This window comes from Narcine bancroftii, chromosome 3, assembly GCF_036971445.1.
Source record: "Narcine bancroftii isolate sNarBan1 chromosome 3, sNarBan1.hap1, whole genome shotgun sequence".
Classification (NCBI taxonomy): domain Eukaryota; kingdom Metazoa; phylum Chordata; class Chondrichthyes; order Torpediniformes; family Narcinidae; genus Narcine; species Narcine bancroftii.
In genome coordinates, this window is record NC_091471.1 from 338,546,802 (window position 1) to 338,573,274 (window position 26,473).

The window sequence follows — 26,473 nt, forward strand, 5'->3', positions numbered from 1 at the left end:
GATTAATGTTTCATTCATTGCTTTTTTTCTGTAATGATACAAATAAGTGAAATCTTCAAAATAAAAATTATTTAATGAAGTCTTCCGCGGACAGTAGTCATTTACATATCAACATCTGTCTCCTGAAGAGAGTTTCTAATCAATCCAACAGGTGTTTGGGGATTTCTCTTCCCTTTAATGAGAATTCTTCTGTAATCTGCAGTGGAGGTTTTCCTTGGCCGGCCAGTCCCTTTGCGATTAGTGAGCTCGTTAGTACACTCTTTCTTCTCAATGGTGTTCCAAACAGTAAGACTTTGATAATCCTAAAGTTTGGCCAGTAGCTCTTATGGTTTTGTTCCTGCTCTTCAGCCTCATAATAGGCAGGACTTCATTGGCAAAACTTTGGTCCTTGTGTTGAAGAATGGCAACTACAGACTCCAAAGGTGATCAACAACTTAGAAGCAAGCCTCGCTCTCTTATAGTGGCACTAACAAAGCAATTAAACATAGCTGAGTACTCTGTGAATCTGTGAATCAAAATGTCCCAAGCATTATGGTGTCCTGAAACAGGAGAACTATGCATATAAAGTGTGGTCATTTATACATGGTCAAACCAAAATGTATACAAATAAAATCTGGAATGTACACTTTAATCACATATGAATTATTTGAATGCAAATTTAAATCCGTGGAGAACAGGGGAAAATAAAGGAAAAATGTGTCTTTGTTCCAATCATTATAGAGTTCTCTGGTTACCAATTCCCATACTCAAAGCAAAAAACTCTTTGCATTCAACCAGTCTATTTCTCCCATGATTATGTACCCCTCTATGAGATCACCTCTCATCCTCCTGAGCTCCAAGGATTAAAGCCCTAACCTGGTCAGCCACTCCCTATAGCTCAGGATCCCAAGTCCTAGCAACATTCTCGTTAATCTTCTCTGCACCCCCTCACGCTTAATAGCATATTCTATAGACAAAAGAAATGAAAGAAAGGACACAGGGAAAAAAAAAGTGCCTTATGTTCAGATCAAACTCTATAATATGAGATTAACCAGTGGGAGAAGATGTGCATCTTGAAAGCCCTTGGAGAAAGTGCCAAGGCAGTAGTAAAAGGAATAATGGAAAAATATTCACAACATTCATTTCATGGAAGGTAACCGAGAGAGCAGACGAGTTCACAAAAACTCTGTGTTGCATCTGTGTTGTGTCAGTTCCCAAAGAAATGAAATGACAATCGAAATCAGAAAAAAAGTGGCGACAAACAAATCCACAACTTCAAGCCCAAACTAGTTACTATCACACCACTTAGGCATTCCCCAAAAACGCTGAAAGAATTTGGGTTCCTGAAAGGAATAATCTTTGAGCAAGCAACGTCATTCAATGTGGAATGGGAGAGATAAAAATTCCATAACTTCAAATGATCCAATTCAAAGGGACACTTAGAGGAAAAGAAGTGGACAGCATGTTCTGGGTGCCAAGAGTGGGCAACCAGCCTTCCTGGGACAGAGAGGCTTTGGGAACCACAGCTAATCTCGGAAAACCACAAGGTGAGGGAAACACGCTGATCCAAAAGTGCCCTCCAGTAAGTAGAACTTATCCAATGCAAATTGACAAAGATGCTATCACTTTATGGATGTTAAAAGCTCTACTTATATATATTAAACTACACTTAATTGAGCTAGGACACTGCCGATTGCCAGTATTTTACTGAGAGAAAGAGAAAGTCCCATAAAAAATAGTAAACTAATTTTGAAAAGAAAATGCAAGTTTAATTGATTTTCCAAGATTCAACAAACTGAAAGAAAAAATATGAAGTGCTGGAGATTCTCAGCAGATCAGGTCACATCTATGGTGAGCGAAACAGAGTTAACTCTTTCTCTCTCCACAGATATTGCCTGACCTGCTGAGTACTTCCAGCATTATCTGTTTAAACAGTGAAACCCCATTACAACGTGATCATTGGGGTCCATAAAACCTCATTGCAAAAAAAGCAGGCTCGTGCTAAATCAGGGTTTCACTGTACTTCCCTGTTTAATTTGCATTTCTCCTTCATTTGGAACATCCCAGCTATTCTGTATCCATTTTAAATCGATCTAGGAGCCCAAGGTCCACACTCCTGCTTGCAGCCCGAGGTGCTCACACCTGCCAGGAGCCTGACGCTTCCACTTCTGCCGGCAGCCTGAGGTCCCCATTCCTGCTGGGAGCCTGATGTCACCACTCCTGCTGGGAGCCCAATGTCCCTGCTCCTGCCGGGAGCCCGACGCCCCTACTCCTGCCGGGAGCCCGATGTTCCCACTCCTGCCCGGGTGCCCGATGTCCCCACTCCTGTTGGGAGCCTGATGTCCCCACTCTTGTCGGGAGCCTGATGTCCCCACTCCTGCTGGGAGTCTGATGTCCCCAATCGTGCTTGGAGCCTGATGTCCCCAATCCTGTCAGGAGCCTGACATCCCCGCTCCTGCCGGCAGCCCGATGCCAGAGTCCAACGACTCCACATTATATCTGAATTTGCGTTAAATCGGTGTTTCACTGTATTTCAGAATTTCAGCATTTTCTTTTGCTTTTAGCTTAACAAGCTGATTTAGATTCACTCAATATAATAAAATGGGCCAAAAACATAATACAGATCACTCATCTACAAAAATTTATGATTGCAATACTGGAAATATTTCTCATTAAGCAGTTCATCTTATATTTCTGTCCACAGCTTTCTCCATTAATACATCAATTCTCAGCATTCCATTATCAGATTGCAATTAGGTGAAGTTGCCAGGTTTCATGGAGAATCTCATTAAAAGCACACAATTTATACATATTCTCAGTTAACACATTGCTGTAAACTCTGTTTAGTATTAAACATTTTAATTTATGTCTTGGTATTCTGACCATGTAATGTTCCATGTTGCTTTCAATTGTACAAGTTCGTTTGTAGGGTGAGCACATCTCATTAACTTGTAGAACCTCGCTAAAACACAAGCAACAGATTCAGGGTGATAATACTGTTCTAACCTGTCCAGAACCATGCCAATCTTCAGACTCAGATCACAAATAAAGCATATACTGAACACAGTATTTTCCAAGGGACACATGCAGAATAATCTAAAAGAAATACCTGAGAGAACTGTAAAGATAGCAGCAAAGGCGTTCAGCTTTAACCCATCGATCACATTTGTATAGTGGCAGATCTCTACACACATGAGGCTAAGGCCAACAATCAACAAGAGAATATAAAGAATTTCAGCCACAATGGACAACCAGAGGACACCTAGAGAGAAACAGATCAATGAAATAAATAAATCTACCTGCAGTGCAGGGAGACATCATATTAACAGCCGCCGCTAATCAAAACGGCCTCAACTACTAACCAAAGGGACAATCCTTCCTGACCTGAGATTTATGATTATAAAGCCTTATTCCAAATGCAAAGTTGTTAAATCCACTGGTGAAATTTGATGGGGATGTTAATGTTTTTCTCACTCGGCAGATGATGTCCGATTTTTTTTTGATCTGCTGGTTATTTACATTTTCAGGGGATTTTGTTAGATGTGGGTTGACCTTGGCTGTGATGCCCCTCATAAACTGTCACCATGAGCTGCCTAAGCTAATGCTCCACAAAATAGGTGACAGAGTCTGTTGAATCGTGCAGCAACATTGCTCATTATCATTGAGAAGAGAACAGAAAGAAAATCACTGGGGAAAAAATATAGCAAAATTACATGAAACTGTAAATTACTTTCTTTTGTTTTACACACTGGAATTATGTATGACTCCAGCAGTGTTCGTAAAAAAAACCTATGAAAAGAATGAGATGCCCTGTGTGACCTTACACTATTGTAGTTTCAGCACGTGGCACTGCATTATATATTGCAGCTGCAGGTGTACAGCCTTGCAATCTCCAAGGCAGGTTTGCATTCCAGAAACACAACCGGATATTACAGCCATTGCATGCCCTCAGATGTAATGAGCTTTTGCTAAACTCAGGACTAATGTTTGGAGACGAACATCAGGCAATCATAATCTCCCCAATGCAAGACTCTGAGGCCTTGCAACGTGGGAAAGATAGCAAGCATGAAGGCTTTAGGCCTCATATCAGTGGAGGAAAAAGGTACAAGTCGACAGGGGCAGAGGCAAGTAGGTGATAGATGGAGCCAGACAGAAAGAGATTCTTGGCAAAGTGGAATCAGATAGGGAAGGGAATAGGAGATCAAAAAGGGTGAAGTAAACAAGGTAGACGTGTGAGGATATGTAGGAGGAAAATATTGGACGTGGGTTACTTGAAATTGTAAAATTCATTGTTCATTGAATGGTCCAATGTACCTCAGATGTTCCCAGAGCATATGGTATCAGTCAGAAGCATGTCACATAAACATGTGCTACCTCTTGGAAAGAAAAGTAACTTTATATGATTAAAGAGCCAGTGAGACCAGAACTTCTGAGATTTTTTTAAAACACAGAATTAACTGTGCAAACATAAGTGAAAGCGATACCTCCTAGGCAAAATCTGAATGGATTCTTTTAAAAATGAATCACATCACACTGGTTGTTAGCTTGAAATGGCTTGGTGTCAAATCTCTTCTCAATCAATTTCTTGTTGTTTCACACCATGTCTCTTGGCAGAGTATATCGGAAGGTAGGCTGGGCAAAGGCCTGTGTCTTCAAATTGACAGGAAGCCCTGCTGTACTGTTGCATCAACAGGATGCCAGGAGCTGTCATCTATTTTTTTTCCTCCACGAGGAAGGAATTGGGTTTCATAAGCGATTGATCATTGACATTGGGTATGGAATTCCAAACATATTCTCCTGAGTTGGGTTCTCTTTTTATCATGAACCTGAAAAGAATAGATCTTACAATGCATGTTATGACAGCACTACCAGGGGAGTCTGCCCTGCTTTGTCAAAGACTCCCTAGCTTTGATACCCTATTAGTCACAAGGCTTTCTGGTGGATTGGAGCAAGGATCAATCAAGAAGCCAGTCAGGGTAGAATGTAGGTTGGAAGAGGATCAGAGAGCCACTCAGGGAGATTATGGGGTTGGGGCAGACAGATGATTGGGAGAGGGAATGTGACAAAGGAGTTTAGAAGTAAGCAATCCTTGGTGTAAGTAGTTAGAGAAATAGGTTGAGATAATTGGAGTGCATGATTTGAAAGATAGTTGGGGAGAAGTGTAAAGGAAGATAATGTGATGTCTGCTATATTGATTTGGGCAAGTCATTCAGGGAGTTAATGGGATGTGGTTTGAAGGATGGAAGTGGATATTGAGCAGGAGAATTAATCTTGGGAAGTGATGGGGTAATTTGAAAGAGGATGGATGGTGAGCTAGGAGATGAGGCAAAGGTCTGTCAGGGTAGTTGGCCGAGGCCAGTGGGGAGGGAATGGTTTTGAGAGGTGGTCAAGGAAAAATTTGGAGGAATGGTAAAGTGGGAGGCTATTGGTATGATTTGAATGTGGTTGAGGTCAAGTGGAGAGAAGCTTGTGAGGCAAGGTGTAGGTGAGGTTTCTGGGAGGGAGTCTGAGGATAGAGTTTGTGGGGTGGAAGATGGAGCCTTTGGACTCCTTGGTGGTGGCTCTGGTTGATTTGGCACATCTGTGAACAAAGCTGACCTCAGCATCCCAGTACCTGAGGCTTGAATCATTACTGAACCCCGTAAGTGTATTATTATATTGTGCAGATGATGGTAAAACAAGGAACATGGTATCACCATCTCTGTGTACAAGGTAATAGCTGGTGCATAAGTAACTGATCGGGTTTAACTTTGGATGTGCATTAATAGTTCTAATCATCCAGATTAAAAGGACATCCTAAAATATTTCACAACCATTGAATTCCCACAGATTTATCACTCTTGTTATGCAGGAAAATGCAGCATCTAATTTGTTCACGCAGTATGTCACCAAGAGTATTAAAATGAGACCATTGATTGTGTCCATCAGAGGAGAAATGATGTCAAGTAAATAATGACATTCTCCTGCTCTAATGGTCCTGCTTGAGCCGTGCGACGGGGTCTTTTGTATCCACTTGAACAATCAAAAAGATCCTCGGCTGAAAGGTGAAATGCTGACAAGGTAGCATCCTCAGTACTGCACTCAAGAGATTCTGTGAATCTGCCAAGCTAACTTCACTTTGTAAAAGAAACACCGCTATCTTAACAACGTATGCGTATCTTATCCTGCATAATAATACGAGTTGTTCTTTAAAATTCTTTCTATTTTCTTTCACTTTCTGCTGATAGTAATGCGTCATGTGGAAAATAAATATCCAGGGATCTCTCAGCCCTCTGAAACAGATCGTACAACTGTTGCGTCTAGTGAAAAGATTAAAAGACTTCAGGAGACCGGTGAAGTTGGCAGAGACAACCCATGGGGGCATTTGCACACAGCGGCTTTTGAAGGGGACAGAACCAACCTTTTTAAAAAGGCATCCATTTGTTTATTAATTGAGACAAAGTATAAAAGTAAGGAAGTAATTTTCACAAAGCATTGGGTGTGGCTGTTATGTTAAAATTTTGGGCACTGCATTTTAAGAAGAATGCAGAAGTGCAAGATACTTAGCAGCATGGAATCAGGGTGTTTCATTTCTGCAGAAAACCAGGGATATTCTCTTCCGAACAAGAAAATTGAACAGGTTAAGTTTTACAACCATTGAAATGAAATTGAAGTTTTATCTCAATGTTGTGCTTGAACCTTGTAATTTCAAACAAGAAAGGAAGAAAAAAAACACACCCTGCAATATAAAATTGACTTTCACTGATAAAAACAAATGCCAGACAGTTAATAATGCAGGATTTATATTTAGCTTTAAGGTACACATATAACCCCCGAAATATGCATACAGATTCTGACCTATACTGCTTCTTTGGAGGGTGGATGGAGATGTATTGGCAGTGGGAAAGGCCGGAAGAGTGACAACCTGACAGCACTGGCAGAAAGAAATCATTAAAGCTTCAATTTATCTGCAATTGTATAATAGTATAATAATTCTGCTCTAAGTGATCTTCATGGACACCGAGTGGATACACCGCTTTAATGTTCATTTAGTAACAAATTACAGTTTTTTTCTTTTTGCAAACCCGGGTTAAAAAACCAGAAGTAAAATCTGAACATCCCTCCTTCCCTGTCTGGCTTTATTTACTGCTGTTTGATGGCTTTTTTCCCCCCATTATAAAAGGTACATGGCTTTAAAATGCGGAGGTGACCTAGAGAGCACATAGGAAATTCAATGACAGGTTCACAAAAATATACAAGAACAAAATCATTGAGGACCCCTTCCACCCTATGCACGGCATCCTTCAGCTGCAACCGTCAGGGAAGAGATACAGGAGGATCAGAGCCAGCACCACCAAGCTGAGGAACAGCCTGTGGGCAGTGAGAATGGTGAACGACCAAAGGAACTGCTCACACTGACCACCTGAGACTCTCATATTGATGAAACAATATTTATTTGTAAAGATTAAATACTTGTCCTGCATATGTATTGTCTGTATGAGAGTTATGTCTGGTTGTATATCTGCGTGTTTTGTGCCGAGGAATAGAGAACACTGTTTTGTCAGGTTGTACTTGTACAATCGAATGACAAGGGATGGGAAAAAAATTATTCATCGGGAGGCTTGTAAATCTTTAAATTTCTTTACGTAGCAGAGCTATGAAGGATCAAAGGATGAATATATTTGGGGAAAAAAATCAATAGGTTTATAGATATTAAGGGAATGAAGTGATATGGGGTTAGTGCAGGAAATTGGTGTTAAAGTAAAAAATCAACTTTTATCTCAATTGCAGAGAAGTCTCAAGGGGCAGAATGTTTTAAGGGGCTCCTGTGTCCAATGTTCCATGTGTGTCTATTAAGACCGAAGGAAAGTTGTGAGCTCCATTTGCTCTGTCCCAAAGTAGTTACAATTAGAGCTTATGGGGAAGATAAAACTTTGGAGACACAGCTGCACACCGGACACATGAGGATACTTACTAAGTAACTTCAAGGACTATGATATAATGCAGTAGTGTTGGGGCACATGGAGATAAAGTAACTGAGCAAAGACACTTAGATGAAGAGTAAAGGGGAGAAACCCAGTCTCCAAGAGAAAACTAACACGCTCAGTGGCAGTTTATATCATTGAATTAGAAAGAAAGAGAGATCATGTCACCGTCTTGTACTGCGTGAACATCTCAACATGCAGGCAGTTCCCGGGTTACGAATGCCGACTTACGGACAACCTGTACTTACGAACAAATTGTTCCCCAATTTGCACATGAGCATAATTTTACCTTACGAATGACCCTTCCAGTATGCATAACATCGATGGAACGAGAGTAAGTGTCAACTTTTAATCATGTTTTTTTTTTGCATTGGAAGGTGAAATATATACTCTATACTAAGTGTATATGCATTATGACTGACTGATCCTATAATAACACCATTCTGACTTACCTACAATTTTGACTTAAAGACAGTCTTAGGAATGGAGTTCATTCATTACCTGGGGACTGTCTGTGTTTGAAATAATCAGATTTTGAACAAGGCAGAATTTCTTACTTACAGAATCTAACTACAGTGCAGAGTTGATTATTTATGGGGCTGGATAGAAATAAGGAGGTCATGAATAACCTACCAGGTGTTTTTCTGAAATAATGCCAGTAAAATATTCAAAACAGAAGAACGTTTGACTTATGGTGAGAACTGCTGCTTTATCACAATTATCTTAAATCACACACTGCTGTCATTAAGAGAAACTTTGAGTTGCTCTAATTCAATAATAGATTTGTCAGTGTTTCCTGTCGTTGACCATGTCGAGCTCCTGGTTCATAATATCATTTTCTAGCTCTTAAATTTCAAATTAGTGCCTTAATCAGGAATAAATTAATTAATAACCACCTAAGCGGTTTGTAAAGGATTGTGTACAGTAACTGTTGTTTAATCATTCAGAATGACACACATTGTATTAATACAGCTCAATGGACAGTCTCTAGTGAAGTAAAACAAAAATCGGCAAGCACCGTGGATGAAGTAAAAACAGACAAAGCTGGAGAAACTCAGCAGGTCAAGAAGTGCCCTTCATATTATTATTCAGATGCCTTGCCGTTCGGTGTGGTCTCTGACCTTCCAAATTGCAGTTGTTGCCTCCCCTTCGGTGAAGGCTCCATCTTTGAGCTGAGACCTTAGTCAATGTTGAGTTCGTGGTTATACAAGGGAAAAAAAATACTGAAGTGGTTTCCTGTTGTCTTCTTCAATTGCAGTATCCACATTGGATGGGTGACCCTGGCCATTGATCAACAGATTCATCTGTCCAGCGTGTTTAGTTTCACAACCATGAATTCCAATTTGTAGAATCTGCTTGCAAAAACCATTTGTAATCCATGGCTTCACATGACCCTAACTGGGAGGCTAAACATGTCCTACACCTTGCCCAAGGGTGACCTATAGGCTATCGGATGGAAGGAGAGCATTACACCTCCTTTCGCCGATAATTGTGCAACATCGACACTGAAGCCCTTTATGTAACAAAGGTAAAAATACATAACTGATGCTTTGGGCTTGAGTCCTTCATCAAGTTATGGGAAAATGTCGGTAGGTGTCTGAAAAAGAGTGGGGGGTGGGGAGGGGTGTTCACAAGGCAGGAGGTGACAGGTGGAGAAAGGAGGGAGGGGACAGCAGCGATCAAGGGTGGAGGGATGGCTGGTTGGAGGGAGGGAGGGAGAACTGGAAACCGGAAAAATCGATGTGAATGCCATCTGGCTAGAGAGTGCCCAGACGGAAAATAAGGAGCTGTTCCTCCAATTTGCAGGTAGTCTTGGTGGGACAGTGCATGAGGCCATGGACAGCCATGTGAGTGTGGAATGTGACACAGAACTGAAATGGTTGGCTGCTGGGACGTCTCTGTTATTGTAGGTAATGGAAGCGATTACCAGGCAGTTTAAGGAAAAGATTCTCAGACGTTCTCAAAGCCTCATTGAAAAAGTCTAGCATCCTTGCTGATTCCAGGGAATGCTCAGCCTATTATTGTTGAGAGAAGGAGTATTCAGAAATAAACCAAGCAGAAACAGTGATGGGAGCCTCACAAACTATCCACCGACCAAAATTTGGGTTCATTTTACCAAGGCAGTTCATTAAATGTAGTGAAACACAAGAAGTCCGCAGACATGGTGTTTGTAGGAAAACACACACAGAAATGCTGGAGGAACTCAGCTGGTCTAGATGTGTCCATAGGAGGTAAAGATATATTGCCAATGTTTTGGGCCTGAGCCCTTCTTCAAGTTATAAGCAAAGAACAAGATATCAGAATAAAGACTGAAGACTAGCATGGGAAGGAGTCCAAAATGTGTTAATTGGATATGATAAGAGAAGTGAGAATTGATTTTGGCTCTGTGAAATGAGAGATAGAGCAAAGAGAACGACAGAGCAAAGCGCGGGAGGAAGCGAAAGAGACAGCCAGCGCACTTGGGGAATGTTGACAGCATGGGTGGGGGGGGGGGGGGGGAGGGCTAGGTTTAACAGAAATTGATGTTAATACCATCGGTTGGAGGGTGCCCAGATGGAAGATGAGGTGTTGTTCCTCCAATTTGTGGAAGGCTGGCAGAGCATGACACCATGGATAAATATGTCAGCAAGGGAAGGGGAATTGAAATGAGTGGCCAATGGGAGATCCAAGCTATTGTAGCAGACAGAGCAGAGGTGCTTAAAGGAGCATTCTCCCAGTCTGCGCCCAGTATGTCCAATGTAGAGGATGCAGTAGATGAATTTGTGGTGACTATATTTTACGTAACAACAATGAAATGGCAGGTACATCTGAATGAGAGGGGTTTTAAGGGTGTCAGATACTTCAATAATACTGTTGTGACAGAGAAAAAAAAACCTCTGAATGAAGAATCAATCAGATAATTCATAAATTATTCATTCTGCAGCTAAGAACGGATGGTTCCAAAAAGGCAACAATATGGTTAAGTAATTCTCGCCTTTACTGCCTCACTGCAGTTCGATAGGATTTGGCTGGATCCAGGTACAATGTTGGAGAGAGATACTGTTAAACTTGATTTTTCACTGCTAAAATTGCGGTCTTAATATGGTTGAGAGAGAATGACATTCAATCATCCTCAACAGCAGGGGACAATGAGGTCAATCTCCCTTCACAAGCAAGCCAAACTTGAAATAATGGGAGAGGAGCTTATAAAAAAGGCAAGGGTGGCAGTCAGAGAGGACCATGAAGCAAACACTTGTTTACAGCAACATGCCACACTATAGAGATAAAAGATTTCCAGAAACATCTGGTATATAACTATTATTATTGGAAATTTAGGGTCTATCTCCAAGACCCTCAATTTCTATCAAAAGATGAGAGGAGCATACCATCCCAGCACAAAAAAAGCCAAGCTATGCTCAAGCTAGCACCAGATAATCCATACAGAATGTTGACGATAGTGGGGAGGACTTCCCACAACCATTCATCTTCCTTAGTTTGTGTCCCGATTCTGCTCCGATCCCTCAGGTAGATGAGAGTAGGTAAAGATCGATGAAGACCGATGCCTCATTTGCCATAGCCTGGTAAACAGCAATTAGATTGCGTTTCCATCCCAGCTCAACCTTTCATCATCAACACCACAGCCGTTTACATCCCTACTTAAAGGGATGCAGAAGGCATTAACACAAAGTCTTGGAGAAGGGCTTGAGCTGAAACATTGACCATTCTCTCTCTTCCTCTAATGTTGCTCAACTTGACGCGTTCCTCCAGCAGATCGTGTTTAGCTTAATAGAGCGTAGTGGATGCTCAGAATTTAAATAAAAATATTATTTACATGGTGTTAAAGTACATAGAACAAAAAAACATTACAGCACAGACCCTCATTTCACAATGTTGTTCCATCCCAAGTAGGAATGAAATTAATTTAAAATTAGTATTTATCTTGTAAATTAAGACAAGATGGTTTGTGGGCCCAAAAATGGTCTCATTCCAATAAGCTGATCATCACTAACCAGGCAATTTATATTTCTTTTCATTTCTCATTCTGCCTGCATGTTTATTTTAACCTTGAAGATGTAGAGAAGGTCTTTGCCATGTAACCTGAATGGAGAATATGCCTGTGATTAATTCATCACAAATCGCAGGTAATATTCAAATTAATATGCAGATATAGAAGGTGCTCCACCAAGATGTTAGCAGGAAAAGTTGGACAAACTTGAAGGCAGAATATTAAGTGCAGCAGTGAGCACAACACCATTGCAAGTGACCAGGTTCGAATCTGTCACTGTCTATAAGGAGCTTCTATGTTCTCCCCACGTCCTCCAGGTGCTTCGGTTTTCTTCCCACATTGGAAGAAAGTATGACGTTCTTAGCTTAATTGGTCACATGGTTGTATTTGGTTGGAGTAGACTCATGTGCTGGAAGGGTCTGTTACCATGCTCCATAAAAAAAAAAATTGGGTTATTTTTTCTATGGAGTGTAGGTAGCTGAGGGGAAACTTGCTACAAGTTTACAAGATCATGAGGGCATTGATAGGGTGAGCAACAGAATCTTTTCCGCAGGATAAAAGCATCACACACTAAAGGTGATGCATTTAAGGTGTGGGGTGGGGATGTTTAAAGGTGATGTGTGGGACAAATATTTTACACAGAGAGTGAATTGGTGCCTGGAACAGGCTGCCATGTGTAGTGTTAGAAGCAGATACAATAGTTGCCTTTAAGAGACTTCAGGATGGACAAATCAATTTGAAAGGAATAGAGGGATATTTATCACATGCAAGCAGCAAAATTTTAGTTGGACATTAAATTTAAAATTTCAGCCCACGAGTCCACGCCGCCCAATTTACACCCCATTAAGATAAACCTCCAGTACATTTTAAATGGTGGGAGGAAACCGGAGCACCAGAAGAAAACCCACGCAAACACGGGGAGAGCATACAAATTCTGCACAGCGTGGGATTCGAACCCCGGTTCCGATCACTGGTGCTGTAAAGGCGTTGTGTTAACCGCTACACCAACCATACACGCTATCGTGTTTGCACGGACATGAGCTGTACATTTTATGTTCCATTGGGAGATTGTACGAATATCAGATATAGCCTTGAAGATTTGCGGTATACGACTATGCACTCCACAAGAAAAAAAAATAATCTCCCCTTGGCACTACGGTTACGGTCGGAAATGTTGACAGTTCTTTTTCTCTCACTGATGCTGTTTGACCCACTGAGTTCTCCAGCAGGCTGTGTTTTGCACAAGAGATAAAAGAAACTGGATTGATCTACGAACTTCGATCATTTAAAAAAAATGTTCTTTAATGTTTAAAGAAGATAATTTCAAGTTGAAAACTGAAAAAGTTCAGAAAAATTGAACAACAGATTTCAGATTTATTGTCAGAGGGCATACATGACATCACATACACCTGCGAGATTTTTTTTCATACGGGCGAGGCAGAATTAAAGGTAAAGGTTCCATTATTGTCATGTTACATTTAGAATGTAACATACATGAAATTCTGTAACTTTTGTGTACCTCAAGGCACCACTTTGTCCAGCGCCCCTCAAAGAAACCTACAGCACTTGGTGTTCCAAGGCAGTCTCACCTGACCATGCCTGAGCCTGCTTAACTTCCAAGATCAGACTATCTCAGGCATATTGACCACTTCTAGGTAGTGCCAATAAAACTGTACATCATGTACATATGTAAATAAAGAACTATAACAGATAACAAATGTAACCAAACTGACTGTGCAATATAGAGAATAGAATGAAATCACTAAAGTGCACTAGTCAGAGATGTTAAATGAGTCCCTGGTTGAGAAGTCTGATGGTGGAGGGGTACCAGCTGTTCCTGAACCTGATGGTCCAAGTCTTGTGGCACCTATACCTTTTTTCCTGATGTCAGCAGTAAGAACAGAGCACATCCTGAGTGGTGTGGATCCTTGATGATTGCTGCTGCTCTCCGATGGCAGCGTTCCCTGTAGATGTTCTCAATAGTGGGGAGGGTTTTGCTTGTGATATCCTGGGCTGTGTTCACTATCTTTTGGAGGGCTTTATACTCAGGGGTATTGGTGTCCCCACACTAGATTGTAATGCAGCTGGTCAGCACACTTTCCACTGCACACCTATAGAAATTTTCCAGGGTTTCTTGGTGTCATACCAAAACTTGGCAAACTCTCAAGGAAGTAGAGGCACTGACGTACTTTCTTCATGATGCCATTAGTGTGTTGGGTCCAGGAAAGATCCTCAGAGAGAGTGATTCCCAAGAACTCAAATATGCTCATGTAAACAAATGAAGATGTGCAAATGTGTAAAGAAATGTAAATAAACTAACTGTACAATATAGAGAAAATTTTAAAAATGAATGAAATGCAAAAATAAGAATCCTTAAATGAGTCCCTGATTGAGTTTGTTGTTAAGTCTGATGGTGGAGTGGGAGCAGCTGTTCCTGAACCTGGTGGTGCGAGTCTCCCAAACTGATCTAGATCCAGTTGTAAACTTTGATATCCTTACTGACTGTCCACTACACCATCAGTTTTGGAGTCATCCACACATTTCCTAATCACAATAAGTACATTGCCATCCAACTCATTGACATAGCTATCAAACAGCAGTGGACGCAGCACCAACCCCTGTGGCACACTACGGCTCATAGGCCACCAATCAGAAAAACATCCCTCCACGACTATGACTCCTTCCAGTAAGTCAGTTTTTAACTCAATGGGCCAGCACCACTTGGATTTCACCCTACAGGCTAGCCTGCCCTGCGGGATCTTGTCCAGACGGAGAGAGTGCAGAGGAGATTTACAAGGGTGCCACCTGGACTGCAGAGCATGCTTTGTGACAATAGGTGGAATGAACTTGGTCTTTTCTCCTTGGAGTGATGGAGGAGGAGGAGTAACCTGATAGAGGTGTACAAGATGATGAGGCATCGATTGTGTGGATGGCTAGAGGCTTTTTCCCCTGGGCTGGGCTGAAATGGGTAACATCAGGTGGGGGGGGGGGGGGGGAAATCTAAGGTGCTTGGGAGTAAGTACAGGGGGGATGTAAGAGGCAAGTTCTTCATACTGAGAGTGGTGGGTGCCAGTAACAGTGGTGGAAGCAGATCCAATAGGATCTTTGAAAAGACCTTTAGGTAGGTGCAACTGAGAAAAATGGAGGATGATGCAGTGTCATATGGTATAGTAGGTTATCATGTCACCACTACACTGTGGGCTGAAGGGGCCTGTTCTGTGCTGTAGATTTCCACATTCTAAAGTCTGCCATCAACATTCATCATGGTCACCTCTTCAAAAGACTCTGTCAAGTTCCCAAGATACAATCTCCCACCACAAAGCCATGCTGGGTACATCTAATCCGTCCATGCACATCCAAATGCCGATAGATCCTGACCCTCAGAGTCAGAATGACATGCAGAATTCTGAGCCTGTGTGGGGCAGCAAGGGAAGCCGGGGCAGAAATTTGAGTGGACCAGACAAGATACAGAGGTGGGTCAGGGAGAGATGGTGAAACTGCAAGGTAAGCACATGTAGGGCACTACCAGTAACTACAGAGAGAAGCTGAGGAAATGATAGGCTTTAAATACACAGAAGAATCTTGCTGGCCCAGATCCCAGAATAGGAATGGCGGCAAGGGAAAGGTGACGACCTTTATGGCCCAGGACCACGGGGGAGGAGTCATAGGGTATGAGTCCTCCGTGGCTGGGCCAGCTCCATATATACAACCGACAATGATAACTATATACAATTGAGGAAACATCTGAATAAGCTAAAGAGTCATCAACTGGTTGCAAGCATTAAATTGAAAGGTTTATGGTCACAAGCACTGAGGTACGAAGAAATTGCTTTGCATGCTATCCAGGTAGCAAAAGAATAAAATTATAAGTGCATATATAAGATGGTGCAATGGAAAGTGAAAAAAGAACAGTGGGTAAGCAGCTAAGGAGGAAGAGTTACAGGTTTGATGCTAGATGTTCAAATGTAAATAATTTTGAGAAAGATCACACAGGAGTTCAGTCAAGATAATCACGTACTCCTAAATTGGGAACCATTTGGGAGAGGATACAGTTGGTATTCTTTGTATGTCAATTGCAAAATTTGAAATGGTTAACAATGCAAGAAAATAAAGCAAAGTACTGTTGGTTGGGAAAAGGATTCTTTTAAGGATTGGCTTATGCATCCCAAGACCAATGGATTGCTTTTGTCTAAAATGTAGAGATAAATCAATGTGGTTTCCTAGTCTCTGTAAAGAAATGAAGACACTTCACAAAGCATGGTGTATTTCTGCTAATGTTTCATAATATGGGAAAAATATAATTCACAAGCAGTTTACAGTAGACAAGGAGATACATTCAAAGTTAGGCCTGAGAATGGTCATACTCAAAAACAGTCTAGCGGAAGTCCACGGCACTATATATTGACTGGGTTGGAGGAATAGATGCCAGGATCAAAAATGAATTGATTGAAAGCTTGGAAAAGACAGCAGAAGTAATCAGGTGAGGACTAAGAATGCCACATCAAAGGAATATTAGAGATTCAGACAGCATGCTTGGACAATGGTGTACGAACATCAAGGAATAGAGATATACCCTCTCCTTAATTACCGAAGGATGGAACAGTTGACACAATGGTGTTACGGTGCCAGTGACCAGGGTTTGAATCTGGCACTGAGTTTGTACATACTGCCCGTGTCTGCTTCCTCTGGGTGCTGCAGTTTCCTCCCACTGTTCAAAACATACCAGGGGTGCAGGTCAATTGGGTGTAATTGGGCGACACGAGCTCGTGGGCTGAAAGGGCCGGTCACCATCCTCTATGTCTACATTTTTTTTTAATTTAAAAATCTCCAAATCTGTAGCCCATCCCATCAGAAGGACATTGACAGTGGACAAAAAGGACACCAGGGTGTTTGATTTCCAATCATCAACTACGTGGAGAGCAAGCCAACAATTACGGTGAGTCATATCCTTTCTCTGGCAATGTGAGAAGCTCCAAGGGGCAAGCGAACTTTGACAACCTTCCTCACAATTGAAAGATTCCATCTTGATTGACTACGCAAGGACACAGAAGACATTTTACAGTTTTCACACTTGGTGTGAAACTTCATTCTCCAGTAGATTTGAGGAGTGTTGTAATTAAGGAGTAGATAGAATATCCTTCTAGGGATTACCAGAGGGGCAGAATTTTAATATTGGAAAATAATGGATAAAACTATTTAGCTGGATAACTTATTGTGAGTACAATGTTACACATAGATGTTTATTTAATTTATTCTTGGTGCTTTTTAAAAAAAAATGGAGACAATAATGCTCATTTAATACAAATTTAATAGGTCTGTTAAAAGAGATTGTGGAACAGCATGCCCACACTGAAGAAACTTGGAAATTAACCCTTTTCCAACTGGCATCTCTGGCACCAAAGCTCCCTTAAATTCTTGAGTTATGTTCCCAGTAGGTACAACTCCCAAGATGGAAATCCTTTACTCCAAAGATATTGGTTTTAAAATAATCAATCTTGGGATGTAGGATTGGTGGCAAAACTACCATTCACTACACTAGGCTAGTCTCCTCCTTGGATCACCGTGATCGATCAGCCAGAGGAATCCTGTGCAGCCTCAGCTGAAGCTCTGGAGGGCAGCTCCAAATGCATGATGTGGACAGGGGCTTGGACTGCCTTGATAAGAGGAGGGGACTGGGATTTGCATTAGGATTTGTAAAGGTCGCCGTGAGATTCCCGGAGCTGCGACTTCGGGAAAGGCACCCGAAACTAACCTCGTTCGGCAGGTGGCGTCAGATGAATGAAACTTCTGCATTTTTCCCCTGCGGAAACAACAGAAAACAAATAATGTCCTTTCAATACGGATGCAGAGCGTCCGTTTCAAGATGTAGAAGTCAAGATGTATTCGCAAAATACCCCCCCCCCCCAGTGTTTCCTTTCTTTAAGACGAGTGATTTGGATCCAGGTCCCCCAAAGGTTCCCAGAGCTGGTTCTTTTCCCTCCCAACAATTCTCCCCCTCACTCCTGGCCCCCAACATCTAGTAATGCAGGGATTTCACAAGGTGGGACATTAAACTTGGGGAAAGCGAGCAAAATAATTTAAAATCTTCCAAGTTCGAGCTCCATTTGTCAATCCCCCGCTTTGCAGCCGGACGGGGGGTGGACCAACACGCTGTCAGAAGTGGGGACCAACACACCCCTCCCAAGCTGTCAGGAGTGGGGAACCCTCCTGGGCAATGGTCAGCAAATAACTTGGGGAGGGGGGGGGGAAGCGGCCCCTTTGGAAGAGTTGTTTCAGATGCTGTTGTTTGGGGGGGGGGGGGGTGCAAAGTCTCAACCTTTGAACACACACCTGGCGTCTGGGCAGAGAGGGGTGGACCAAGATTTGGGGTCAAACGTTAAGGAAATAATGCATAGAGAAAAGGAAAGCAGATTTATTGCCGGGCGTTCAAATTAAAGACCAATAAGTATTAGATTCACAGCCACATCCGTGCATGCAGAAATGCCCAGGTAATCTGGGCACCCGGGGGAGGGGGGCACAAGGTCGGGGGTTACCTGGGCCGCTGATGTTCTCTTCGCAGGAAACCCAGATGCCAGCGTGGAAGTAACAGATGACATACTTATCATCGCCGGTTTCCCAGCTGTACTGGACCGGGCGGCTGCCGTTCCCGGACTCGATGCAGTTGCTCTGCTTCCCCCTGAAGTTGCTTTGACAGAACGGCTTCACCACCTTCCGGCTCCCTTCGCACCAGTAGCTGGTGCTGAACGCGGTGACCCCGAAGACCAGCGCGATAAAGTTGAGGGCGAGAGCGAAGGACGCCCGGTGCCTCCGGTCGATTCCCATGTTGTAAGGTGGCAGCGAATCTCAGGGCACCGGGTCTGCACTTTGTGAACTGGCCGCCGCCGCTCCGCCCAGGGCTTCGGAGCCCATCGTCCACCACTTCGCCAGCCCCCCCTTCAAGCCTCGGTTACCCTGCAGCTCCGTCAATGCTGTGTATGACCCTGGGCTTGCGGTGAGGAGGCAGCTCCAAACTCCCCCCCTCTCTGCTCTCCCAGCCAATTCACACGCTGTTCATTCGACCCATCAGCGCGCAATGTTCATTCCAATGAATTTCAGTTCGGTGCAACAAGTCGCACCACCTATCGCCCAGCCCCACTCCTCCCCCCATCAACCCTTCCCCCCCCCCCCCCCATTAATCATGGGCTCAGGCAAGCAAGTCCCCTCTAATTTCAAGGCAGCCCTTTAAAAAAAAACTCCCAAGTGTAACTGTTCAGTTGCAACATCCCGAAAGGGGTGAACCACCCCCCCTCCCCTCTCCCACCCCCCCTCCCCCTCCCACCCCCTCCTCCCCTCTCCTACCCCCTCCTCCCCTCTCCCACCCCCCTCCTCCCCTCTCCCTCCCCTCTCCCTCCCCTCTCTCCCTCCCCCCTCCCCCTCCCCTCTCCCCCCCTCCCCTCTCCCCTCTCCCCTCTCCCCTCTCCCCTCTCCCACCCCCCTCCATATATATCATGCACCTCCCAAATCTAAAACGGATCAAGTCTGTATGGGCAATTAGGAGAAGCTTCTGCTTCTTTTTTTAAACAACCCTGCAGATAAATATTAGTTTATTGGAAATGGCTGGATCTGAGTTCCAGTTTCGACGCTGGGTCGTGCTGTTCACTAAGGAGGGGGAGAGATGAGTTTCCTACCGCTCTCCTCGTCTCTCTTTGTCGCCAAGAGGTCCAGACCAACTTAAGCCCATTTCCCAGTCTGGGGTGGTGGGGGGGTAGGTTGTGTGGTTGGGGGGTGGGGGTGCGGCCAGAGCGCTCTGCAGCTAGTGAACACACTTGCTTTTTAAAGTACTGTCACTTTTTTTGGGGGGAGGAAACTTCTTTTACTTTTGAATATTTTAATTGTTGTGGGCAACCTGCATCAAAAATAACCATTACTCAAATCCATAAATTGAATTGGAGGGATTAAAAAAAAAATCAGTGATACAAGTTACCCCTATTCTTCAAACCTGAGGGCGCAGCAAGTTTGCTTCCATTCTGGCCTTTGAACAACGTGTGCCCGGGCTCTCTGCCCCAGATGACTGCTGGAGGAATTTGGCTGGTTCAGGCTGCCTGCAGGGGTGAAAATGGTCAGTGGATATTTGGAGTGAAAACCTGGGAGCTCTGGGGAGGTGATAAAGAGAGAAGGTATGGGGGGGAGGGGGAGTTGGTGGAGGGAGAGGCCAAAGATGGGGTTGGAAGTGTCATGCCAGATGGGTGGGTGGATTGTATGTGAGTTGGTCCACTTCTTCTGAACTCATGGGATTGAGCATCCCAATACCACTCCAGATGCTGATTCTCTGATCAATCTTAGGCCTGAGATTCCTGGAAGTCAGTGTAATGTTTCATTCATTATTTTTTCCCCCCTCTGTTGGCCTGGTAATTCCTTTCCATGAAACCCCTGCAGGAAAATCTAGAAGGCATATTTTTAAAAAAACAAGTTCTCACAAACAATAGTGTGATGATGACCAGATAGTCTGGGTTAGTGAAGCAATATGATTGAAAAATGTCAAGAGGGATACTGAAGAGATACCTCCACCTCTTCAAAATGATTGGGCTGAGGATGTTGGGATATTGAGTGTATAAGAATCTTTACCTATACCAGCCCCCACCTGGAAGCCATTTTAAGAAGGCCTACCTCAACTTCCTTGGCATGTAGAAATGGGCACAATTATAATGTTCAAAAGTCATTAGAATATGCAGGTATCCCCCGCTTTTCGAAAATTCACATTAACGGCATTTCGCTTTTACGAAAGACCTAAATTATTACCTGTTTTTGCTAACTGAAAGAAATCCAAAGAGGGATTTCACTTTCACTGAAAAAGGTACCCCGAGCAGTGAGAGTGGCACCACCAAGCTCCTTCTCCTTCAGCATCTCAGCATCAAGCCGCCATAGCTTGGAACTGTTGATGACCCTCTTCCTCTCTCTCCTACACCCCAGTTTCCTGTGCCTCTCACCACCCCAACCTCAGATGCTGCCTAACATATCACCACCATCTGCTCTCAGCCTTCCAGTGTGATTGCTGACTTCTTTATTCTGGTCAGTGAAGCTACGCTGTACATGCTTGATCTCTATATAGGCTGTGTATTTCATTCCTGCTTTTACTCTATGTTAGTGTTATTTTAGGTATTAAGTGTTATTTGGTTGTTTTTTTTGTGTTTGGGAACACTCAGAAATTCTTCCCATATAAATTAATGGTGATTGATACTTCATTTTATGCCATTTCGGCTTATGAAAGGTTTCATAGGAATGCCCTACTTTCAGATAGCGGGGGATACCTGTATATGGATAGGAAAGGCTTTGAAGGATATGGATTAAATGCAAGTAAATGTGACCAGCCCAGAATGCTATCTTGGTCAACATTGTTGTGTTGGGCAGGAGGGCCTTTTCTATGTTGTTTGACTCGTTGACATCCTATGTTTCTATTTCAAAGTCCAAAGAGTGATGGGCTGCAGGTGGCAAAGAGTGAGGTTGCATCCTGAACCAGAAATCCCTTGTGTAAGATTAGATTAGCACCCTGAATGGTGCACTCTCCCTCTCAGTAAATCACTTACTCTGTGCAGAGGTTTAGGACTTACCACCCATTGACCCCTCAAGAAAGTAGCCAGCAATCTCCCTGTGACCTGTGTAAGTTTTCCCTGGGTGCTCTGGTGTCCTACCACCTTCCAAAAACTGACAGATTTGGAAGGTTAATTGGGTGTATTTGGGCAGCAAGTGGCCAGAATCTGATTCTTCCATATTGTAAATACATTTAAATGTAAAATTTAATTTAAAAAGCATAAAGGATACTTATCACCCTGGTCACACTATCTTCTTGTGGCTAACGTCAGGCAGTAGGTACAGAAGGCCAAAGCCGGCACCTCTAGCTTCAAAATATTTTTTTTCTTAACAGTAATCAGGTTCTTGAACCTTTCTCTACTGCCCTTACCAGAATTACTCCAGGACCAAAAATCTGCATTGCAACATCACATTATTCTTTGCACTAACTGCAACTGTCAATATTTACCCATTCTTTTACATTTATTGTCTTTCTTCGTTCATGTGGTAAATTATTTATACTTATTGGTTTTAGTTTATTTTATGGACCTATGTAGCAACAGCAACAAAAAAAGTTTTTCAGTACCTTTATACACCATATTTATACCTAATACACATATTTTGATGCACAAATAGGATTCTGCCAGCACATCCCAACATCATCCAAACCCATTGCAGCGGTGTCTTTCAGACCCGGATGCATGTGTTGGAATCTTCAAATGTATTCGAATCTAGAGCCTTTACGTGATCAGGTAAGGATGCTACCAACTAGGCTAGAGCTGAGAGAGAAGGCAAGAAAAGCTTTTTCGTTTTTTTTTCTGCTACCAGCAAAATGAGTCATATTTTCTAAAAGATGCAGAATGGAGAAGTATACAGAATTAATGGCACAGAACAGGGCTGAAGGATTATTGAGTGTAATCGGGCGGCATAGGTTCATGGGCCATGAGGGGTTGTTATTGTGCTGTATGTTTAATTTTTAAAAAAAGAATAAGGAATTTAGGATTTACCACAGTGTTTATAAACTATCCCCCTCCCAAGTGTTCTATTCTGTTTTCCTTCACATACATATATTTTTCCCTTCAATTAACTTTCTCAAAATAAAGCCTTTTCTCTCTCTGATTTCCAAGCATATATCTGGTATATATGATGGCCTGGTTGAAGGGATGCTGAAAACAAGAATTAACCAAGTTGGAGCCCACAGAATCCTCCAAAAACATCACTCATTCAATTAATCACATCAACAGAACTAAGTATTGAGAACTTGCTCTATTTGTGCCACAAGTCTCACACCACCAGGTTCAGGAACAGCTGCTACTCCTCAACCATCAACCATCAGACTCTTCAACAACAAACTCATTCAGGGACTTATTTAAGGACTCTTTTTTTCTCTCTACATTGCACAGTCAGTTTGTTTACATTTCTTTATTTGTTTACATTGAGTACTTGAGTTGGATTTTTTTTGCACTAACAATTCGGCCTCACCTGCAGGAAACAAGAATCACAGGGTTGTATGTGATGTCATATATGTACCCTGACACTAAATCTGAATCTAAATCTATTTTATATGAAATTTACATATGTTCTTGCAAGGTAATGTGGACTGCAACAGTCCCAACATGCAGAAGAGGCACTGTTCTGGTTATAAACATTGGTACGTTTGAAAATTCTGCCTTTTGCACACCACCGTTACACAAATCACCTCCTTTCCTAGTGCCATTAGAAAGTGGTCTGCTGCAGTGGCAAAGCTGACCATCAGTCCCCTTGAGAGTCTGGAAGCAGTGACAGCATCAGGGCGGTCCAGGTCACACCAAACGTGGAACCTGTTAGATGCATGGATCTGGAAGATTGACAGTGGCATTGTGAAGCTGGTGCTGTACTCCCATGTATCCCACAATAATCTGCCCCAGACTGAACCTCAAACTGGTGCAGATTGGCAGGTGGATCTTTAAGATTTTGAACTGACTCATTCACTTGAGAAGAGTGTAGTTTTCCATCAGGTTGGCCGCACCCACACTGAGTGCATTGTGTAGAAGAAGCCGTGTCAAGGAACTTGGTGGGAAAGCTGCCACCAAGTGGAACAGAGGAATGCTTAGTTAATATTATTTCTGAGTTAATTCGTTTCATTTGAGTTAATGGTGAAAACTAAGTCCATTCATTAAAATCTTCCGTGATTTCTTCCTGACTAAGCACTTCCATAAATTATGCAAATAATGGTGTGGGGTGGGGGGGTGGATAAGGGAAGCTTTGGAAGGGGGTGGTGGGAGGAGGATGAGGACCTACATTATGACCTTTATCATAATTAACATGCATTTGAAGGAGCAGACACACTGTGACTGTGACATTTCTGTTCAGCATCTGCAGATGGATACTATGCCAGACTAGTTTAAACTTTCAGACAAACTGCCAGAATTCTAGCCTCTTGATCCAGAAACATGAGGTGTAATTTATCCAGCAGAACTGGGAATTTAAATTCAGGGAATAAAATAGTTCTTATATTTAGTAAAGGAGGTAGCCACGAACCAACTGGCTTGTGGTCAAAAACCAATCTGGCTCATTAAAGTTCTTTAGGGGAGAAAAACTGCTCTCCTGGCCTAGTATGGCCAACATGTTACTCCAAGCTAACTAATGTGATTGACTCGTATCTGTCTTCTCAGTTCAAGGGCATTTAAAGAACAGATTATACTATGCATGTCAGGTCACTCGTCTGAGTGCTACTGGCACCATGTAACCCAGTACTACCTGTCGCATGGTCGGGTGGTTGGCAACCAAGTTGACTCCCCCACCAGCTTTGTCTGGTGCGGAGGGTGGCTAGACACCCTGCAGGATGAAAACCAAGACCTGTCAAAGGGTGGATGAACCCTCTCGTAGGGTCAAATATCTGCCGTGAAACACAGAAAGCGCATCCCTTGCCTCAAAACTTGGTCTGCCCATTCACTGCAACAGAATTCCCCCCCCCCCACCCCAAGCCATCTTGATCTGGGAAGGGATATCGAGAGGGTGGATCTGGACCTGAGAAACCCTTACTCACCTAAATCCATTCACGCACATGCTGTTCCTTTCTGAGGAGTGAGGTATCCTCATACCAAACCCTACAAAATGGCTGAAAGGAACCGTCATCATCCTGTGAAATGGACGGCCAGAAGAAGACGATGCAAACATTACCGGCGATATTTACACACCATGAACAATATTGTTAAAAAGCATCTGGACCATCTTCAGCAAATGAGGTGAGGGGATAGAGCGTGGATGTGCACAAAGGGACCAGGGGCCAGAATCTCACTGCGTGCCATTAACTGAAGAAACTGAATTTTCTTCAAGTAATGTATTACTTTAGGAGAAAACCAGAGGAACCTCATCACATAGGGCCTTGTCTGAATCGGCACCATCAGCCAACATTGTGAGGGAGTCTCGTGTAGATAGAAAACATAGAGTAGCGTAGGTGAAGGCTTCATGAGGATGATTTCAGCCGCTATAGGAAGAGGGGACTCGTTTGCATTATGTAGAGCAAGCAATTCAATTCACAGCTCAAATTGCCCTGACTACTGAGTTATAATCTTTTCATGATTTACCATTATTGGGTCCTGCAACATGTAATGATGGAGCAACTGACAATATTCCAGTCTGTCATGTAATTGTGAAGAAGACATTAAAGATGCTTCAAGGAGTTCTGTGGCTTGCAGTCCTCATGGTCTCCATTCCTTCCACAAGCAAGGCTTTAGAGTCTATGCATGATTAACTTAGAACTATCCTAAGCCCGAGTGTTCAGCGCAGCTGCATTAATTCGCCAACGTCGAGGAAGTGCTCTCTCTGTTAAGAAGTACCTCAGGTTTCAGACAGCAGCCAATGACATGCCAAACAACAGAGTGTGCTGTGGTCAGGCTAAGAGAGTCACACTAATACTTGCCTGCTCTGCCCAGTAACAAGGACGTCAAGTGTGTTCATGATCATTTGGATCAAGTACATAAAATGTGCCATTGCTCCCCAAGAATCCTTAATCGATGTCTTCTGGTTATACAGAAAAACTAGAGCCGAAAGATTTTACAGCCCAACCCATCTGCACCATCTAAGTTGCCTACCTGAGCCTGGGTTTTCACCTATATCCCTCTAAACCTCTCCTATCAATGTACCTGTCTAAATATATTTTAAGTGGTGTAATTATACCTGCCACTTTCTTAGGCAGTTAATTCCATGGACCTTCCACTCTCTACGTGAAAAAGTTGCGCCTCAGGTTCCTCGGCACCTTTCAACTTTTACTCTCCTCACTCGTGAGAAAAAAGATTGTAATCATTAATCTTATTAATACACCTTATGATTTTATATACTGTTATAAGGCTCCCTTCAGCTTGCTACGTTGCACAGAGAAAAGCTCCAACCTATCCAGTGTCCCCTTTTAACTCAAACCCTCCAATTCCGTTAACATCATTGTGAATCTTTTCTCCACCCTTTCCAGCGACAAGGTGACCAGAATTGCACACAATACCAAGTATGGTGTTACCAACAGTTTCCCCATACAGAAACTGCTGTGCATGGCAAGGCTATAAAGGATGTAGCAAATGACAGTGAAGCAATCAGGCTTTCTGGAAGGACACTGTAGGACATCCCCAAGAGGTGCAGATATTCATCAGGAGGACACAGATGATTCTCTTCACCAGGTGGTCAAAGGCACTCTGCTGCATTGGTCACAACTTGGACTGAAATCAAGAACTAGGGAAGAAGAATTTGCTCTGATTTACCCCATTCTGAGTGACATTCATGTCCACGACAATGAGACTTGTTTTTCTCAAGGTCATATGCTGGTTGTTTATAGCCCTTGTAACTGATGTGAGACTTGGTTCTCCAGGTGAGCCTGAAACACAACAGCTTTATCCTGAACCTTTGAGATGCCCCAAATGGAATAAGTCATTTGATTCCTCCTGTTTATTGCTACGCACTCAAGAAAAAGGAGAGCCGGTCTTTTCCTTGTGTGCAGAATTTTGGTGACCTGTCGAATCATGTGGTG

The 26,473-nt window shown here is 42.9% G+C and overlaps 1 protein-coding gene across 1 annotated transcript in view; it reads right to left on the minus strand.

The window, feature by feature from the left end:
- Positions 1–18,974, minus strand: part of gsg1l2b (gsg1-like 2b) — a 92,706-nt gene extending 73,732 nt beyond the window's left edge. Inside the window, exons 1-3 of the mRNA XM_069929472.1 lie at positions 18,462–18,974; positions 17,681–17,728; positions 3,089–3,241 (exon numbers count right to left, since the gene is read on the minus strand). Of these exons, the coding sequence (XP_069785573.1) occupies positions 3,089–3,241; positions 17,681–17,728; positions 18,462–18,750 (490 nt within the window). The 5' untranslated portion in view covers positions 18,751–18,974. The remainder of the gene's footprint in view (positions 1–3,088; positions 3,242–17,680; positions 17,729–18,461) is intronic.
- Positions 18,975–26,473: the final 7,499 nt, after the last annotated feature.